This window comes from Chiroxiphia lanceolata, chromosome 19 (assembly GCF_009829145.1).
Source record: "Chiroxiphia lanceolata isolate bChiLan1 chromosome 19, bChiLan1.pri, whole genome shotgun sequence".
In the NCBI taxonomy this organism is placed as follows: Eukaryota; Metazoa; Chordata; class Aves; order Passeriformes; family Pipridae; genus Chiroxiphia; species Chiroxiphia lanceolata.
Genome location: NC_045655.1, coordinates 3935230 through 3955989, shown reverse-complemented (window position 1 = coordinate 3955989; position 20760 = coordinate 3935230). Strand labels below are relative to the sequence as shown.

Below are 20760 nucleotides of genomic sequence, written 5' to 3'. Positions count from 1 at the left end.
TCACAAGCACCCTAATTAATATTTTGGGGCCTCTGAGGCAGTGGGAGGCTGATGTGCCCGTTTAATAACGCTGGACATAAGGGTGTGCAATTCCTGCCCGGGAACAGCGTCGCCGGTTACTTGTGTTTTGTTACGGAAACGCGAGACCGCGGCACCCCGGTTAAATAAAATGGTGATGGTGCCGTATTTAGCAACTCGCAGGGTGTCGTTTCATTTTAGAATTAAAATGAGAAAACAGAAATCGGGGGAGGGGGGGGGAGGGCGGAAACAACCCTTTGTGTGATAGAACTGAGGAGCGCGTTGTAAAAAAAATATGCGGGGACGTGTCGGGAAAGCAGCGGAACCTCGGGCACCGCCGGGCACCACAGGAGGCGGGTGGGTCGGGACTGGGCTGTGGATGCGGATCGGGACGGGGATGGGGGTTCCCTCGCGTACGTGCGGCGGCGCAGGTCCGCAATGAGCCCGGCGGGCGCGGCCGGGGCCGGGCCGGGGGAGGCGGTGGCGGAGGCGGGGCCGCCCCGCCCGCTCTGCGGCCACAGGCACAGCCCCGGCGGCAGGTACGGCACCGGCCCCGCGCCCGGGGCTGCCTGGTGGGCTGCGCTGGGGGTTTTTGGGGGTGTTCGGTGGTTGTTGCTTTTCTCCCCGTGGAGCTGGCGAGCTGCGGGTCGCGCCCGCCCGCTCCGCCGCCAGCCCGGCGCGGAGGGCTCTGAGGGGCCGGGGTGCGGTGGGGGGGGTCCCACTCCCCGTGCCACCTGCGGGGGCACCTTCCCCGGGGGGCTCGGCGAGCGGTGTCGGCCCCTCGCCTGCCCCGGGGCCGCTCGGTGCCCTCACACCGCCCATGCACGGGGCCCGGCGGCGTTTGCGGGGTCACTGCGGGCGGGGGCATTGCGGGGCATTGCGGGGCATTGCGGGGCACGTGAGCGGCGGGGCCGCCCCGGGACCGCCCGGCGGGGCGGGCGTGGCAACAAAGGGCGGCGGGGCCGGGCCGGGCCGGACGGGGAGCCGGGCTGGATTGGCGCTGCTCGTGCGGGTCTCACCCCCCGCCTCGCTCTCTCCTGTCCCGCAGCCCCGGCCGCCAGGACCGCGCCGCAAATGAAGTGCGAGAACTGCACCAAAAAGGTGAGTGCGGCGGTCCGGTCCTGCCCGAACCCCTCGGCTGGGGAGGGGGACACACGCCCGGGGGTGGGGGACGCAGCCGGCGGGGACTCCCGGGACCGGGGTTACCCCGGGAGGGCGAGCGGCGCTGGCCGCCGGCCCCAAGGTCACCGCGCTCCGCGTCCTCCCCCCGCCGGCACCTCCCGGGAGCCCCGCGGCTGCGGCAGGAGCCGCTCCGCTCCTCCTCGGCCTCCCCGGGCAGCCCCCGGCGCTCACGGACCGCCCAGAACTCCAGAACTGATGGACCACGCACGGTTCCATCGCAGCAATTGCACTTGGAACACAAGGCCCTGCGTGTGAAGGGGCAGAAGGAACGCTGCCAGAGAGCTGTAAAGTAACGTACCATTAGTGGTTAATGGTACAGACAGTTCTGCAAAGGTGTGCTCACAGAACGGTGAATGGGCTTGGCATGATCCCTGTATTTTCTGTTTTGTTTCAGGAATGCAGTAAAAAACAGAAAAATGATGATACACAAAGCACATCTGTTGATGCATTGAGTTCAGACGATGGCTTTGAAGAGGTAATGTTCCTTCTACAAACTGTAATGTGCTCTATTTGTATTCTTTTGTTGTTGCATACCCCAAGGGAGGTTATAAGGAGACACCTTTTGAGTCCTAAACATAACAATAATCAACAAGCAGATGTAAGCAATTTTGAGCTCTTGTAGAGAAAGAAAAATCTTTTCAAAAGGTGAAATAAAAGCCCATTTTGAGTGTCAAAAATCTTTAAAGCAGTCACAGAACTTGAGAGGAGTTTTGATAGTAAAAGGGCACAAAATGTCTTTATATCTAAGTTTCTTTCTTCTTAGTGAGCTGCCAATGGTTGTCATAGCAGATGTATGATGTTCTTGATCTCACAGTATATGTTCAATGCAGTTGTAGGACTCTGTTCTGTTTTACCTCATGGTACAAAGCCCAAGCTGTTAGAGGGGCATCTGCTTAAAGAGGTTTGACAGTTCAGGTAAAAGTTTTCTCAGTTGCTTGGTGAGTTGATGGGGACTGTCAGCTCTGCAGTGCAGTGCAAGTGAAGTTACTAGAACGTGGACTAGGGGCTAAATTTAGATCTCTGTTTGCACTTAAACATGTTGCAGTTTCACAGTAATAGCAGAGTCATGGAAGGGATGGAACAAATTATTTTGATTACCTGTAAGTTCCCTTGGATGTTACACAAATGCCATGGGTTGTCTTCTTTTAAACCAGTGAGAGCATGTTTGCCCTTCAGCTGGCTCATTGCAGAGGTCTTGAAAATCATTTGATTGTTATTAAATACTGCTTTACTTTTTTTCCCCCCCCTAGAAAAATGAGTTTGATACATTGGCTAATGCTAAAATACTCCTTAGCGACTGCTTAGCTTGTGACAGTTGTATGACATCGGAAGAAGGAGCCAGAGTTTTCCAACAGAATCAGAAGGAGTTCTTTCGTGTTCTCAACCTTAATAAGGTAAAGTGACCCAAACAATAACACAGAGTTTTCTGTGAGGAGGAGGCAGTTACAGAATGACTAAGCAGCTTGGTTTCCCAAGGCAGATAATGTGAAGATTTGTCAATATGTTTTTTCCGAAGAGGAAGTGAAAACTTGAAGCAAGATGAATGATAAAGTACTTAAAATCATTTTGCACTAGAGATGTGAGGTCACAGCATTTAACCTAAATGCTGGAAGGAAGTTACTGCATCTGCAGAAGGAAAATTTATTGGAAATGTAACTCCCTCATTACTGTACTAACAAATTAGTCTTGTAGTTCAATACTTATAGATATTCCTACCTTTATTACTAAGACTGTTCTGGGTGGGTTTGGTGCCACTGTATCCACATAACATAAAGTTAGGAAGACATGTTATTGAAAGTAGAATTGTCTGTAATATATATTCGACCTGACTATATTTGGAACAGAATTTTTTGTCCAAATTCTTAGCAAAACTTAGAAATGTTCTATTGCTGTCTTATTTTCTGCTGACTTTTTTTTTTTCTGGAAGCTAGTTGCTAAGTACAGTGCTCAGATCTTTAGAACTTGACACTGAATTAATTATTTTAGTTCTGCCCCAGACTTCTGTGTGCAAAAGTTACCAGAACTGAAGCTTTTTCTTGATCTGTATATAAGTTTCATAATTAAGAGGATTCACTACATAGTACTTAAATTTTCTTAGGAGTTTAATTCTCCATACAGTATGATGTTGTCACACATAAGAAAAATGAAGAAAAGGGGGGAAAAATAATCTTTTGGGTCACATTAAGAGAGCCTGAATTGTACAGTAGGGAGGCAGCCATTTACCTTTATCAAACTTCAGGGGTCCAAAGGAGGACAGTGAGCCAGAGGCTGAGCTGTGAGCTCTGAGTTGTGAGCTGTCCTTGAGAGGTCAGTACACAGCATGTAAGTACAGACTGTGGTCTCTGACCTTTGCAGGGTGAAACTTGTCTGTGGCACAGTCCAAGGTTCCACTGGTGTGGAAAATGACCCTGCTAAAACACAAGATTTGTCTTCACCTAAATGCCACGACCATCAGAGCTGTACAGTTCCACACACCCCAGGGTATTTTCAAAGGGTTCCTCAGTGCCTACAAACCCTGGTTTGTTGAGGGTCCCATCTTGCCACTTTCCCTCAGCAACTTAAGTGATAAAGACACAGGAGCCTTAACAAAGAATCAGATCTGTAATTTGCTGGGTTGGATTTACAATTTCAAATACACCTGCTTCTGTAAACATCAGTTTACTTAATATTTAACCATAAAACTTTTTGCATATTTGCTAGAATCTTTCATATTGCTAGAACATCATGGGTGCTGAATGCCTCTTAATATTCCTTATGCCATGTGAAGACCAACCAAAGAATTCCTAGAGGACAGATGGATTATATAAAAGCAACATCTACAGATGATTAAATACTGACAGACTCAGGAACACCCTGTCCTGCCCCAACTTGATGGTTGTTTCACAGAGCTTGTGATGATATGGCCCACTGGAGCATAAGACACTAAGGAATAACTCCAGGAGTGGAAAAGGCAGGGAAAGCAAGGAGCCTTACCCTGTTGTAATGACATATTTTTTTTCTTTTTTTTACCAGAAATGTGATACCTCAAAACACAAAGTGTTGGCAGTGTCTATATGCCCTCAGTCATTGCCTTATTTTGCTGCTAAATTCAACCTCTCTGTGAATGAAGCAGCCAAGAGACTCTGTGGTTTCCTCAAAAGTCTTGGTAAGTTTGGGGTTGTTGTGGTGGTGGAGCAGAAAGGGGGGATTGTTTTAGGTTTTTTGCTTGCTCAGCAGCCTTCCAGTACCTGAAGGGACTGCAAGAGAGCTGGAGAGGGGCTTTTGACCATGGAGTGAAAGAAGGGGGATTTAGGTTAGATACTAGGAAGAAATGAGGGTGGGGAGGCCCTGGCACAGGTTGCCCAGAGAAGCTGTGGCTGCCCCATCCCTGGAAGTGTCCAAGGCCAGGTTGGACAGGGCTTGGAGCAACCTGGGCTAGTGGAAGGTGTCCCTGCCCATGGCAGGGGGTGGAACTGATGATCTTTAAGGTCTCTTCCAACCCAAACCATTCTGGGACTCTATGCTGTGATATTTTGTTGTGCAGTCAGAAGGTGCCATTGCACAACTTAGTTCAGAGTTTGAACTCCTTGCTCTGTGATGTTCCAGTGGGGCACCAGTGACTCAGAGCAGTGTCACACATGGATTGGAGACATTCCCTGTTCCCAGTAAAGGTCATGGAATAGAAGGACATTGTAGAGCTGGCTCCAAAGCCTCCACTACCAAGAAATCAGGGAGGATTTGCTCATGACCTTCAGTAAGACTTCCCTGTATTTTGTAACTTGAGGGAGGAGGGAATTCTTACCCTAAATTCCTTCTAGTCCTTTTGACACATTAAATCTCCACAAGACTTTCAGTTCTGTTTTTTCCCTGTAATTTGAAATTACATGCAAGAACTGTTGTATCTATGTTAAAACTGTATTTCCTTTGCTCATTATGCTGTATATAAGTTCAGAATTTTTTTTTTCATTTACTTGAGAGAAGGAAGAAAAAAAGGACAGTAATAAACCTATAAAGTGTTTCCATGTATATACCTATTAATTTTTCTTAGTTTTTATGATGCATCTTTGTACCCAGTATATTTTCTTAATCTAAAAGCACTGCTAAGTTGTGGTGGGGCCCAGTTTTCTCAGAACATGTTCATTATCAATGTGGGGATGTGCTCAGTGTTATGTAGGCTTATAGGGAGTGTGTTGCTAAATAAGCAGAGAGCAGGTCTCTGCAGTGTTGGTGATATGCTCCTGTACCTCTGCAGACAAATTCAGCAATGGGAGATATAACTGGATGTATTTTTTTTTTTTTGTGGATTATGATATGTGACTTCAGCATGTCTTGAAAAGAACACTCCTTTACAAGAGTCACTGTGAGTCACCCTGGAGTCATGAAATCCCCCTCAATTAAACCAAAAGCAATAGATGCTGAATGGCAAACTCCTCTGAAGGAGGCAGAGAACTATCTGAAGTGTTGCTTGCAGCATTAGCAAGCTGGTGGTCCTTTTAAATTCGTGACATAGAAGATAAGTTTTTCAGTGTATGGCTTTCATTTATTTTCTAAAAATTTGGAGCGGGGAAAGAACATACTCATTAATCCTCCAAGATTTTCCATAGGCCAGGAACTTCGAGAGATGCACCATTCCCTGTTCCTTTCTGCTTGCTTCCCCAGGGGTGCATTATGTATTTGACACCACTATAGCTGCAGATTTCAGTATCCTGGAGAGCCAGAGGGAATTTGTGCAGCGGTACCAGCGGAGGAACCAGGAGGAACATGCCTTACCAATGTTTGCCTCTGCCTGCCCTGGTGAGAACTGATTTCTCCATCCTTCCTGCCCTTCAGCCTGGTCTCACTGGAACTACCAAGGAACTAAGGAAAGAGTGGCTTCATTTGGGAGCTTTACACAACTTAGAGCATTTTTGGTTTGCTTCTGAGGGATACCAAGCACACAGTACTTGTTCCCAGTGTCACTGGTCACCTTCAGTGTCTGGAATTGAGAATCAGAACTGGAATGGAGGAGTTAGTGGCTGCTGCTTGTGTGTTCAGACCACACAGTTTAATGGGGCATTTCCTTATTGAAAATAATCTTTAAGGAACTTTGATAGGATTAAACCACAACCTCTCTTATCCTAAGCCAAGTTTTGAACTTGCCACTTAAGCCTGGGGGGAAAGTAGCAGGTGACATTCCTTGTAATGACTGTGAGATGTTCATGTCTGACACTCAGAAAGTAATTCTCACATGAAATGTCACAGCCTTGACTCACTAAATGTTTTACTTTGGGAATTTTGCACCTGAGAACATGTTCTGTATGAACAGAACCTGCACTTACCCCAATTGAATAGATGCAGAACATTCAGTCACTGCTTATTTTTTCCATTTGTTAGCACACCACCATTTCAGTCTAAAACTCACCTTCCTAAAAAAGAAGTATCAAAAAAGAGGTAGAAGTAACTCCTTTGCCTAACATCCCCCTCTACTCTCCCCTAAAATTAACGGGTTTCCTTTTCAAAAGGCTGATAAAAATACCAAAATATGTCTTGCTAACTCTGAAATAACTTGTGGCTTGCAGTGGTTAAAGAAACGTTAGTGATGAGAGAGTGAGTGAGAGTTGCAGTTGGTAATGCCCAGAACCTGCTGTTGTCATTGATTTAAATACTACTGTTTGAATTATATTTAATAATTTAATACTCTCTGTGTTCTGTGGTTGAAGTATCTGGGTTATGCTTTAGGTACTACATATATATACTAGGAGGAAAAGTGTCTTCTTTTCATCTTACTGTTATCTTAGTGTAATCTCTTCAGGAGCAGGCACACTATATATTGCTTTTTTTCATGTGAAACCTGTAAAGTTGAAACAGTCCCCATTAATTAGGTTGTGCATGGTTTATGTAAAATTCAGGACCTGAGGATTTCTTTTAGAACTTCTGAGAATTCTGATTTTCTTCATCTAGAAACAGAGCTCAGTTATCTGCTACTCTTACTGGAAATATTTTAAAATAATTAATGGAGCACTTTTCTTGTCCTTGTGTGGCCCACACAAAATAATTTCTGGTTTCAGTGCAGGTTGTGGTGTCAGCTCTCTGTACAGATGTCAGCAGAGCATGGGTGCTTTCCTTTTCTGGGAAACTGAACCAGAATATCACTGTAAACCCATTTTGAAAACATGGTGTGTTTCTCTGACAGCACTTAGAGAAAGCAAAAATCATGACTAGTCATCTTTAAAGTTCATCATGTGTACTGACCTTAATTGTCTGAGGGCATTTTCTGTTCCTTATTCTCCTTCCCCTCTCTACCCCCAGATGACATAAATTTGTCCCAGAAATGCTGTTTACTGTGTTTATCACAAGATGTTTTTTATATATTTCAGTAGATAGAAGGTCAGTGGGAACTCAAGTAGAACTGCTTTTTGCTCTTGTTTATCTTGGGGTGTGACCCTGCTCAGCCCTATCACCCTGCTGTGGAACATCTGCCATGAGCAAAGAGCAGAGCCCAGAGGGCCCAGAACCTGATAAAAAGGTGGATTAGTGTCCCTCTCTTAATTGCTCACCTCCTGCTGCTCCCAAAGGAGAAAGTGAAAGCTGATGGTTTTGTTTCTTGTTTAAAGTACAACAGTGTAACTGCTGATAGTACAGGTACTAGCTCACAGTAATCACTTGTGTTCCTCAATGTACCAGGCTGGTCAGCAACACTCAGCATGTTTTGGAAACAGCCAGTTTTTAATGCATTGCCAACCTCTGTGTACTCCCAGAAAAGCCAAGGGGTTGGGATTTGCAGCAGCAGTAGGAAGAACATAACTGTTGAGGATTCAGATGCTTTTGTCCCAGTCAACTAATTGCCTTTTTCAGGAAGGGGGCTTTACAGTAGCAAAAGTTTTCTTAGTTTTCTTGCCCTTTCTAAAGATGCACAGATACATTTATGGCATCTATCTTTGTGACCTTCTCAGAATAACCACTAAAAAGATGTGTTCTGAAGTACCTCTGCAAGAAATTAGGTGTTGATTTGTAGGGGTTTCTTGCTCTTTGATGCCAACACAAGCCAGCAAATGGCTGAGAATCCGAATGAATTTGTGGAGGGGATAGGTCTGGGTGGGTGCAGGTGCACCCTGATAGAAGAATGGGGTATCTGAGGCTTCCTGTGCCTGAGGCTCTGGAATTGAGCCCTGGGATGAGCAGGCAGGAACAGCAGTGTGTGTGTGTGTGTGCAGGGCAGAGCAATGCCCTGTGCCCCTCACCAGGGCTGCCTGTCAATCAGCCAGGGACTGATGGGCACCAGGAGCTGCAACTATGAGACACTTGTTCCATCTGCTGCAAGGACAGAAACAACTTCAGAAATTACTTTGGGTAATACCTGTCAGAAATCTCTTGGGATTCAGTGAAATGTCCTTACAGCTCATGACTACAGTAGCTGAAACATTCCATTTTTAAGAACTCATAGCAGGAGTGCTGGGGTGACTAATGGCAAGTACAAGGCAGAGTGGTTTTTAAACTGTCCTTGTTTGGTTTGAAGCAGTTGTTGTTCTCTTTGGACAGCACTTGAGACTAAAGCCATTTGAGCAGTAGGGTGTACCCATGCTGCAGAATGTAATACAGCCTTTTACCAAACACCAAGGAATTAAGTCCTTTGTTGCAGGTACAGTTGGAGGTGGACAAGAGGCAAACCTTCTGTTCATTTTGGCAATTCAGCACAGTCCTGACATGTAAATCTGGTCCTCAGCTTTTCCTACAGCAGAAATCAGTGGTTGTTGAAGATAATGTGTGTCTGAGATTTTCCATGGAGACCACTGTCTGTACTTCAACAAGAATTGGGAATATTTAAACAGATGGAGGATCCTCGGGTTTTTCTAATACTTTCACATTTTCATCAGTAAAATTTTATAACACTGGGAAAACTACTCTGCCATAGAGAGGCAAACAGCTGGATACCACTTGGATCCCAGTTTTGTGCTGCTGTTCTGACTTAAACATTACCAAGTGTTTTTTTTACATAAGTGGTAATTCCAAGATTAAAAATTAAGGTACAGGTTTTACCCTTCCTGGGCAGCATGTACTGCACAGCAGTTTTTCTCTTATGTAAACACTGATTTGCTTGAAGATAAAAGACTTAACTCTGATATTTTCTCACTATTTCTTAGCACCAAAAGCAACACACTTCCCTGGAAGGCTGGGCCTAAATCTCCTGCACAGTTTAGGTGTCATGTAGATGAGAAAAGCTCCAAACCTTTGCTGTGAAAGATTCTGGGCTGTGGTTTCCAGTAAGAGCTACAGTGCCTAAGAAAGAATTGCACACCCTAAATACCTTGATTTGCCAGTTCTGTTTTGGAAGGTGGGGAATAATACAACAGCTCTGGATATTGGGAATGGTGTGAATATCCACAGCTTGCCTGAGCTGACATGCTGAGTGAAGGAGTCTGGTGAGAGGGAGGGGGGTTCTTGAGTCACTAAGGACAGAATGTTGCACAGAGAGATTTCAGTTCATTCCTGTGTGTGTGGTTGAGTGTGTGGGTGTTCCTGAAGGTGTGGCTACTCCAGCAATAGTAAAAGAAGCCATTTTTTTCCAGGCTTAATCCATGTGCATCTTGTGATAATGCTTTCATGTGACTCTTGTGTTCCAGGGGGGGCGAGCTGGGGGCGTGGATATTGAATCTCAGGAAACAGCAGGTCCCAGTTAAGCAGCCAAACAGTGCATTTGTTGTAGTATGAGGTGATCCGAGGGCTGAGGTCTAGAAGGTCAAGTTACTCTTTGTTAGTTGGGGTCCTGTTCTTTCTGCTTTGTTAAATCTGTGCACTAGGAAGGGTGTAACAGGGCATGAAGTTCACAGAGCCTTCTAGAGTTAATGACACAGTGAATTATCGATTAAAGCATTATTAACAGAACCTTGAATTTTCCTCCATTTCCCCTCGCCCTGCACAGAAATCTCCTACCTGCTGTGAAGGGGTCAGAATTTTTAGGAGCTGTTCTGTGAGTTGTGCTTCTGGGCCACTTCTCTCTCTGACTGTGATTTCCTGTCTCCCCAGGTTGGATCCGATATGCTGAAAGGGTGCTCACCAACCTGGTGACCTCTCACATTTGCACTGCAAAGTCTCCCCAGCAGATCATGGGCTCCCTAGTGAAGGGCTACTTTGCCAGGCAGCAGGTAAATAACTCCCATTTATTTCTACTATTATACTCTTCTAAATAGAAAAGTTGGGCTAGTGGGTTTTAATACTGAAATACAGATGTTAGTTATTATTTGCCTTTGAAAAATAAATAGTGCTCTGCTGCTACACAAGTGCCACGATGGGAAGAATGTGCAGAGAACCTCAGTTCATGCAGTGCAGTCCTGGCACTCTCAGGGCAACATGGCTTTAGATATTTAAGGATAAAATTAAACCCATGGCAGCTAAAGGGTTTCTTGTTGTGCTGTTCTACAGCACAGCCAAAATAGGAGCAGAGGAGAGACATGTGGAAATTGCCCTGTTATCTGGGATCAATAAAAGCACTGTATCCTGGAAACAAATCTTTGTATTGTGTCAAGTTTGTATGTTGAAAAAGCTGCTGTTCTTTACATATCATACTTACCTGGAACTGCAGCCACAGTCTGTAGGAAATTGTTGCTGTCTGCACATGGATACAGAAATAGAGAGACATAAATGAGTGACAGCTGGAAACCAGAACTCCTGAACTGCATTCATTTTCTAAGGCAATCAAAAGCTACAGAAAACGTGGTCTGAAGGTATAAGTAAGAGTTCCAGCCAGAAGAGAGATTTTGGAAGTCTGCTGCTGATGCTTTGTGACTTCTGGCAAATCATTATCTGTGTGTGGCAGCCTCTAAATGTAATGGGTGGGGGCTGATTCCTGGTATTGCCTGCATGGGGTTTATGACACTATTTCTGTCCTTGTCATCCTTCAAGCTGTCTTTTGCTCTCCAAGGAGTTCACTTGTGCTCCCTTCTGTGTTCCACAGAACTTGTCTCCTGATAAAATTTTCCATGTAGTTGTGGCACCTTGTTATGACAAAAAGCTGGAAGCCTTGCGGGAAGATTTCTACACTGCCTTGTATAATTCATCAGAAGTTGATTGTGTCCTGACATCAGGTTAAATCTTTAAGCTTACCATCTATAAATATATAAGTGAATCACCAGTTTTAGCATAGCCTTCATGCCAGACTTGGCTTTTTTCAAGTCTGCTTTAGTCCTAAGGTTGGTTTTTCTCTGCTTAAAAATAAGCACATCTGGTTTTGTGCTACTGGTAGTACAGGGACTGTGAAGGGAACACTTTCCTTCTAAGTTGCTATTCATCTGACATATCAGGTATTTCTTTCTGTCAGCCTCTCAAGGAAGGTAAAAGTTATGCAAATCTATATTTAAAATGATTGTCTGGCTTGTCTGTGGTCATTATTTGATCTCCACTGGGATTATTTTTAACACTCCAAATTCATGTTTTTAGCCTTAATGTCCAAACTACACATCCTGCAGTGTAGAGACACCTTCCAAATTTGCCCTACCATGAAGGCTAAGGATTTATGCAAAGTTTGGGCAAGCTTAAGGCCCTTTTCTTTGGAGCTGGAAGTGTCAGGCTTCTCAAGTTATTGGAGGGAACTGACTCTGGGAAGAGCTGGAGAAAGTGACTGAGCAGGTGTTGGGACATTGATCTCTAAAACAGGCACAGTGTGGGTGTTGTGCTTTGTGTTGAAAGTAAAATGTCTTGTGTTTTCCTACAGGTGAAATTGTCCAAATAATGGAACAGAAAAATGTGTCTATGAAAGATGTGCCTGAAGTAGCTGTAGATAGTTTGTAAGTAGCTTTGTTGTGGATTGTTTCCTTATTTTGATCATAAATGACACACCTTGGAGCACATTCAGCATCAATGTATAACTGCTCAGGAGAATGTTTTTTCTTTTTAAAGAAAAAAAAAACTGCATCAAAGCCTGAATATACCACAGCTTCATCCTTTATGTGGTGGCCAAAACCACAGAAATGTTGTCTTAGATGTTCATTGCTATATATAAAAGTAATATGAAACAGATAATATAAAACTGTATATGCTGTCTAAACACAAAAGGGTCATTACCTCAGATTATATGCTATATAGTAACTCCTTTAAAATTTATGACTTTTGAAGATTTGTGTAGCTCTTTATTTTTATTTTAAAGCAGTAATACTAGATTTGACTGTGCTGAGCTCGTGCCTTGCTGGTAAATGTGACTGTCTGGGGGTGTTGACCCCGTTCAGAGCTCTCCTGTGCTTGATCTTGAGTGAAGCCCAGCAGGCTGATGTGCCTCACACAAAGCTGCAGGGACACAGTCGTGGGCTTGACCATCTGCTCTGTGCTCCCCTCTCCTTCACAGTAAATTTCCACTTCCCCAATATGTTCATGGAGAACTGCTAGAAGCAGCACCCTTTCAGGAAATGGTAATTAATTGGTTTTTATACTGAGGACAGCAGTTAGTTTTTCCAGTTTAGCTCAGACTGAACTGTGCTGTGGATGAGAAGCACACAGAGCACTGAAGAGGTTTTGTTTACACCCCATATGCCTGGCTCAGGGAGCATTGTGCCTGGTGGTTAATTCTCAGGCTTAGTTACAGAGGCTGCTCTCCCTGATCTTTGTTCAAGTGTGACAGATGTTCCTTGGTATCTTTCCAAAGGGGTGGTAGTGGAGCAGTAAACGTGCTTTCTTGCAGAAAATAGAAAGCTCTGTAAGTTTGGAAAAATCCTTTTCAGTTCCAGTTAATATCCTGCTTGGATCTTGTCTAGAGTGGAGGAATTGGAGTGGTACAGTGGGAACATGTTCAGAGCTGTGTTTGTGGTGCAGCTCCTGTGATTGCTTCTACCAGGAACTGTCACACAGTGAGAATCCCATGAATAAAGCTCTTGCAAGCATAATCACATAGAGACAGTCACTTAATTCTGTATCAGCCTGTCCAATGAAAGAACAAGCTGTTATTCAGAATATACCAGGTTTATTAGCTCAGTTTATAGAACTGCAGAATCTCCTGAGTTGGAAGGGATCAAGTCCAACCCCTGGCCCTGCCCAGGACACCCCAGCAATCCCACCCTGTCCCTGAGAGCTCTGTCCTGGAGCTCTGGCAGCCTTGGGGCTGTGCCCACTGTCCTGGGGAGCCTGTTCAGTGCCCAGCCACCCTCTGGGGGAAGAACCTTTTCCTGAGATCCACCCAACCCTTCCCTGACACAGCTCCAGCCATTCCCTGGGTCCTGTCACTGGTCAGAGGGAGCAGAGATGGATGTTGCCCCTCCTCTGCCCCTTGTGAGGAGCTGCAGACCCCGATGAGTCTCCCCTCAATCTCCTCTTCCCCAGGCTGAACAGACCAAATGACCTCAATTTATGCTGGAAAATAATGTTAACTTTTCAAAGGATTAATCTGATAATACTGATTCAAGCTGAGAGACCTGATGACATAAATTTTTGCTCTTCTAGGGTCTTAAAAATAGATCTTGTGGAGAAATTTAAATAACTTGGACTCTTCTTAAAATAAGTCCCAGCACAGCAGCAATTTGTGATGAAGTGCTTGGTGTTAAAAAGTTCCATGGATAAAGAAACTTGTGTTTGAGTTCTTAACTCACTTGTGTAGCTCCAGCAAACAGCATTTGGCAAAAGTTGGGTGACACACCATGAAACAAAATCACCTGAGGTTGTTAAAAAAAGAAAACAACCCCAAAAAACCAACCATAAGCTGCAGTAGTTCTTCAGTAGCTGCACTGGTGTGGCATGGAGGGGACAGACATATTTGAGCTTTTCAGTGATTTAGTACTTATTAAAAAAAAGTACTTATTAAGTGTAATAACTTTGTTAGTGAGGTGCTTGCTGTGGTAACTCTCACCTGGGCTCTGTGGCTGAGCTCTGTGCTGGGATCAGCTCAGGCAGGAGCTGCCAGTGCCAGGGAAGGGCACTCCAGGTGTTCTGGGAGAAGGTAACAAGACTACACCCAGAGGGGCTTTGACATGGAAGAGCAAAGCACATCATCTGTCTGTCTGCTGAGCAGAAGACCAGTGTCTCCTCCTGGAAGTGGCATTCCCACACCCCACGTGGATTCCTCCTCTGCCAGAAGGGAACAGGAGCCCACAGAGCTGCAGCTTTGGGATCCACAGCCCCTCCTGCAGCCACGTGGGCTCAGCAGAGCTGCTCCCAACTGGGGCAGAGGTGAAGCTCCAGGAGAAGGCCATGGCCTTGGACAGGAGCTCTCACTGCCTTCCCTGAGCTAGAGCACAGCACTTGTTTCAAGGTACACTGCTCTAACCTGGCTGCAGCTGTACCAGTTCAGTGTTGACACACTGTTATAGACTGTGACAAACAGGTCCTGGAGCAGGAGAATTGTCTGTCAGCAAAGACTTGTTTTTTGCCTGTGAGAATATAAAGTTACTACTTATTTAAATAATTTTATTTAAATATTTTCCAAAAAATGTCTCCTGAGCAGTGAATGGCTGTTAACCAAATACTTGGGCTGTGCTGAATGTGCATTCTTATGAATTACTGTTGCTTGAACATGGAAAGCCCTACAGCCTTTATTTTATATATATATTTCTTTTTTTCACAGTCTTGCTGCTGTCCTGACCAGTTTACATTTTTTAAGCTGTAATAAAAATGTTAATGTGTTCTTACTTAATGCTACAAAACACTTTTTGGTGGGGGAGATAGAGAAAGGGAAAAACATACTGCTTGACTGAAGGGAAGGAATGGAATTTCAGAGTTGATCTTCCTTTCTGTTGTTTTCTAAGGTTTGCTGACATAAAGGAGGGAGATGTAGTAAGGCACGATGGGAAGAGGTCTGATGGTTACCTGGAGCACATTTTTAAACATGCTGCAAAGGAGCTTTTTGGCATGGATGTCAAGGAAATCACCTACAAAGCATTAAAGTAAGTCAGAGTTTTGTATCCTTGTTATGTAGGGCTGGCTAGTTGGAATAGAATATTTTTAGTTGCAAGGGACCTACAGTGATCATCCAGTGCAACTGCCTGAGGAATTTGGGCTGACCAAAATTAACCACCTCTCTGGGGGATTCTGTTCCAGGGTCTGACCCCCTTTTTGGTAAGGAAAGGGTTGTTGAAGTCCAGTCTGAACCTCCCCTGGTTTAGTTGGTGCTACAGTGATTGCAGTTACTGCCCTTTGGCTGATAGGCAGTTATATGTTATAAACCTGTAAGTCTGTCACAGCATTCATTTAATTAATAGCTTAACCACACTTAAAAAATTAAGTATAATTCTATTTTGAGTTACACCCCAATTTCTGCTTAACACAGTTTAGAAACTGGAAGAGTTCACCTTGATCTTACTGTTACACTTGTTCTGTTCTCTTTAGAGCATCTGAATACAAGCTGACACAGTTGGATTGTTCCTCTGGGAACACAGGGGGTTAAAATGTTCTCTGTGTGTTTTGACAGGAACAAGGACTTCCAAGAAGTTACCCTTGAAAAGGATGGGGAGACAGTGCTGCGCTTTGCAGCAGCTTATGGCTTTAGAAATATCCAAAACATGGTCCTGAAGTTGAAAAAAGGAAAGTTTTTGTACCATTTTGTAGAAGTCCTTGCCTGCCCAGGAGGTAAGAATAATTGTGGATCCCCAATCGCTCTGTGCACGTCTTGAATCTCAAAGGAAAGCTGCCCTAAGGCAAGCACTTCATTCCTTCCTAATTCCCTTCTTAATAATCTAAAATCTCATTATATATTGAAGGGTCCAGAACACCAGTTACAGGTTCTGGGTTGGCTCAGGAATTGATTGGGTTTTCCAAAATTAGCCCCAGTGTTACTGGATCTCTTCTGACCCATCAGTCCAAACCTCAGAGGAAATCCCCTGAAATGGTCGTTGTCAAGGGCAAGAAGAGACAAGATAATTAGGATCATAAAACCACAGAGAAGGCAGGGAAAGATTGTTGATATGGAAACCTCATTTCCATTAAGATGATGTTGATATCAGAGTCACTTTAGGTAAATACAAATTGTAACAGCACCGGGGGCAGTTTATGTAAAGCCAAGTGTGAAAAACGAATTTTAAGTTAAACAAAAATTTCTCCTCATGTCAAACCTCATCACCCTTGCAGCTTTTTTGTTCCTTTTTTTTCCCCCCTAAGGGTGCCTAAATGGCAAAGGCCAGGCCCAGACTGAGGATGGCAAGCCAGACAGAGCCCTGCTTGCCCAGATGGAGGAGGTGTACGCTGCCATTCCCGTCCGGCTGCCAGAAACCAACCTGCACGTACAGAAGGTGTACCAGGACTGGCTGGAGGGCATGGACTCCAAGAAGGCCCAGGAGACTTTGCACACCACATACAGTGCAGTGAATCAAAGCACGAGCAGCTTGGACATCAAGTGGTAACAGATGACAGGGCAGAGCTGTGCTGAGCTCTGGGGGCACCACAGGGACCCTCTATGCAACCGGGACACGGAGCACCAGCCAGGGTGAGTGAGGCACTGCCCAGCTGGGGACTGTTCCTGGGGAAGAGCCATTGCTTTGCAAAACCACAGAAGTCTCCAAAAGCTCTGGTTCCTGCCACTGTCATTTAACTTTTACTGCGTGTCGTTTCATGGATTTCTTCATTCAAAAACGTGACCTCGCCAGGTCCAGAAGCCCTTTGGGAGTGTAATTCCTGATGAAGTTACTCCCTGGAGTGAAGCATTCCATTCACTTCACAGCATGGGCTCCTCCAAGAGGGTGAGATGATTTTACTCCTACTCCTAGGTGTGCAATCCCTGTCATCACAGGAGAACAGTCCACAGGAATTTCAGTATTGTTGCAGTTGGTGTGAAGTAACTTGGGATTTACTTGCCTGGCTAAGGAAAAAGCCCTTTAAAAGGACAAGTGAGTATATGAAGAGATGTAATGAATTTCTATATGCCTTGTATCTCTAATTCAGCAAAAAAATACTCAGTTCCAAACTAGCCACCATTCCTTCCTGATGTAATGTCACAGGATGCTTCACAGAAACTGAACCTGGGAAGCTGATGCTGAATGGTTCATTTAAAATAGCTCCAAATAGGTTGGTTGGTTGGTAAAAAAAGAGAACTTTAAGTTTTCTTCAAAGCTTGCAGCCAGGAGGGGTGGTGCTGCTTTGGCTTCTCTCTGAGAGTGAAACATGCCCAGATTGTTCTTTCATTTGTCTCCCATGTTGACAGACTTCTGCAAAAAATAACTTCCTGGGGTGCCTCTGAGAAAAAAGTCCTGAGCAATGCTTGTGAACTCTTCAGAGTTAAGATACATCAGCATCATGAATTTTGGTGCACTTATTTTTCTAAGTATGCTGTAGAGGTTTCATTTAACAGACACTGTAAAGTGCTCTTGGCATGCAAGCTTGTCTGCAGTGTCCTGAGTTGTCAGAGGGTTGTTCAAGAATGTGATGGACAAAAGAAAAACTCCTGCCAGACTTCCTCAGATTTTCCTGGTAACATCCAATCTGTTCACCATTAATGGCTGCTTGAAACTAGCAAAGTTCCACCTCTCCTTGTCCAGCCTGAAAGGGTGGATGGGCTTTTTTAATCATTTCATGCAGTTTGAATTAATCTTCTTGTACATTCAGTATTACAACAGCTTGTGTGAGGAAGGTCTAATCCTGCAAAAACCTGTGTGTGTTTGAAATCCACATTTCACCTGGACCCAGTGGATGGGTAAAGCAGCAGGGAAGGCAGTGCAAGTCCTGGCATTGGCTGAAAAGGAGAGAAACACTCAAGTGTCACCCTGATGACAAGAAATAGTTCTCTTAATGTGAAGCTGTTAATAATTGCAGCCTCCACCTAAACAAGAAACCATTGCACTTGGAGGGATGTTTTCTTCCAAGTGCAGGTGAATTTGATGAGTGCACTACCTGAATGCACACCATGAGATTATCCCCCTGAATTAGCCCGAGTTGTCCCTTGTAATAAAAACGTGGTACTTACGTGGTGCAATGTCAGAACATCACCAGAAATCTACCTCTGTACAGGAAGGGAGGCCAGAAGTCGTGGGAAGACCTGTGTGTGTAGCTGGAACTGTGACAAATGTCTGCCAGAGAAAGATGGGGTGTGGCAGGACATTTGGGAACAGATTTCTTTTAGAAGCAACATCCACCTCCTTCAGTCTGATTTTCTTTATCTGCCACGATTTCCTCCAGAAACTCCAACAGAATTATCATGTACTAAGGTGTCCTGTTCTGTTTGTATAGGCCTGTTTCTCTGTATATATGGTTTGTAGCTGGATGCATGTTTAAATTATATGGCTTCTGCTCTTTGTACAGTGTGCTTATTTTTTTATGTGCATATACTGGGTGAAGTGGTATGAAAAAGTGTGAAATCTTCACTAAATGACACAAGAGCTGCCTTGTTCTGAAAGGAGACCCCTGAACTGTTTGTGCAAGGTGACAAATCCTCCTCAGGGGTGGGTGGCACTTTGGCCTCTGTGTTTGGCTGTTGCACTGAAGGGCCTCACTCCCTGTGCCAGTGGGGGACCCCAGGAATGGGCTGGTCAGTGGGGGAAGGAAATCTGTGGCTCAGTGTATGAAATAAACTATTTCAGTTGAATCCACCATTTCTTCCATCTGCTCCAGTGTTTTAACCCCTTGAGGTCACAGTATGAAGAGCTGTTGATTATTTGGCTGCTGCAGAATTCTTTTTAAAGACAAGGAGGGCATCTGAGCTTGTAGTGGCTACATGGAATGTCTGTATTATCATTAGTGACCTAAGCAACTGAGACTTGTCTTTTATTTTGGTTAGCTTTTCTTTTATAAGATTTTTTAGAGTAAAACATAAGCCCTTTCCTTTAAAGTGCCAGTTGAAAAGGAAAGAACATTTTTTTTCTTTCCCCCTCCACCTGCTTTCATTGAAATTTGAGGTATCAGAAAACCTCGTTGCAGCTTCATATATAGTGAAACACTTGCCTAAGGTTTGATTCTGGCTTTTAAACCTGTAGTTGGAAAGTGTTACTGTTGACAACACATGTTCCAGCCACACTTCTGAAAATACAGGAATATTTAATTCCCTGATTAATTATTGGCAGCCAATAATTTCCATTGCTCCTGCCTTTTCAGCAAGGGGGAAAGCTCCTGGTGTGGCCACAGCCATAGTGTTTCACCTCTCCCTTGAATGTTCTGCTGAGACAGTCTTGTCTCTAGAGGCTTTTTAGAAAATTCTGAACTGGAGGGATTCTGGGAAGGGAACTGGAAATGCTGAATTAATTTGGGAATTGTCCTGGGTGTTCTTGACTTGAGCACATCAAGTGCTGGGTGCCTGGGTTGTAGTTCTGTGCTCTGAGGCTGCTCCAGTGTGTTGTGAGGTCCCTTTGCCTTGAGCAGGAGGTTTCCCTCAGCCCCAGGAGCGTGTGCCCTGTGCTCAGTCACAGGGGCTGTGCTTCCCTGACAGTAAAGGATATATCCCCATGCAGCAGTCTCAGCTGGATTGCAGTTGGACAGTGTTCAGTTACCCAAATCTCAGTGCTTTGTTTTCAAATGGAGCATGACCATGAACTGTCCTGAATAAATCCTGATGCTCAGTTCTGCACTGATTCCATCTCACTCCATATAAAAGTCTCAGTACACCTGGTTTCACACTTGTCTGGAATGCTGGGCATGTCTGTGGCACCAGTAGTGCCTCAGCTGTTTGGGAGAGTTCTGGGTTACAGCTACACCTCTGACTCTCATAAATGGAAGGAGAAAGTTGCCAGATTGCTGTGGGAAATGGTAATCTGCTCTCTAGAATTGTAAATTAATATACTGAATCACTGCAAGGCAGACAAGCCTCTATGGCTTTAAAGCTCTGGTGCCTGGGGAGAAGGATGAAACCAGTTTGTGAGGGCTGACTAATTACACTGAAGTTACTGTAGAGAGTTAATTAAAACACTGGTGCACAAGGAACAATAAAATCCTTATTTGTGTGTGGCCTGATCCAACAAACAGCTGGGGGAAGGATGAAAATTAGCCCTGACACATACAAGGGATTTTTCATCGATGGGTTGGGTGAAAATGTAGCAAACATTTCCATATGTTCCCTTGAGCAGCTGGGACCTGAACTTCCACTAAATAATAAATTGATCTGAAGGTGACCTGTGGTTTCTTTTCAAGGGACAGTACAGAAGGGTCACCTGGCCAGAGGAAAAGGAGGAGGAGCTGCTGGCACAGAGCAGGGATGTTCCTGTTGCTGTGTAAACCAGTGATTAGTGAGGAGAGGTTTGCAGGAGGGGAGATGTGTTCTGGTGTCCTGAGCAACCCTGGAAATGAAAAGCAAACACTGAGGGGGTGTGTCAGCAAAGCACTGGGAATACCCATTTAAACTGTGCAGAGTTCCATCTGTGACATCATCCCTGCTCTAAACCCACGGCATTCCTGCCCCCATTTTCCAAGCAAGTACTTGGGTGCAGCTGAAGAACAATGTCCAAATTCAGCACATTTACCTACTGAAAGGCAAGTTTTCCACAGTGTAAAAGCCTTTTTTTCCTCCCCTCAAAAAAGACTTCGTGTAAAACATCAGTGAAAGATAATGGAATATCCAATTAAAATGTTGTAACAATTATTTAAGGTCCTGTCCTTTTTGTCCAATGTACAGCTGTTCATCCCAGTGAAGAAAAGTGGGAGTAGCGTGATAAAGGATCAGGTCAAGGAAAGGCTTTGGCATTGAGCTCCTGGAGCTTCATCGTGGGCAGTTCC

At 44.7% G+C, this 20760-nt stretch overlaps 1 protein-coding gene across 2 annotated transcripts; it reads left to right on the top strand.

Annotated features, from left to right (window-relative positions):
• Positions 1–988: 988 nt before the first annotated feature.
• NARF (nuclear prelamin A recognition factor) lies at positions 989–20626 on the top strand. Of its 2 annotated transcripts, XR_004360258.1 has the most exons (12): positions 1066–1119; positions 1595–1675; positions 2451–2594; positions 4213–4345; positions 5839–5973; positions 10183–10301; positions 11111–11240; positions 11867–11939; positions 14880–15017; positions 15542–15699; positions 16228–16952; positions 20179–20626. XR_004360258.1 is itself a non-coding variant. In XM_032706376.1 (11 exons), the coding sequence occupies exons 1-11, from the start codon at positions 1093–1095 to the stop codon at positions 16467–16469; spliced, it is 1380 nt and encodes a 459-aa protein (XP_032562267.1). In that variant the 5' UTR covers positions 989–1092; the 3' UTR covers positions 16470–18359. The 2 variants fall into 2 exon arrangements, 1 of the variants encoding a protein (XP_032562267.1); XM_032706376.1 differs by lacking the exon at positions 20179–20626 and having other exon boundaries at positions 989–1119; positions 16228–18359.
• The last annotated feature ends 134 nt before the right edge of the window (positions 20627–20760 follow it).

What these genes read in the sequence shown, in the direction of transcription:
- NARF (XM_032706376.1), top strand. Translation starts at nt 1,093, where the DNA reads ATGAAGTGCGAGAACTGCACCAAAAAG. An exon ending in GCGAGAACTGCACCAAAAAG is followed by an intron (nt 1,120 to 1,594) that starts GTGAGTGCGGCG and finishes GTTTTGTTTCAG; the next exon opens with GAATGCAGTAAAAAACAGAA. An exon ending in GTTTGCCTCTGCCTGCCCTG is followed by an intron (nt 5,974 to 10,182) that starts GTGAGAACTGAT and finishes CTGTCTCCCCAG; the next exon opens with GTTGGATCCGATATGCTGAA.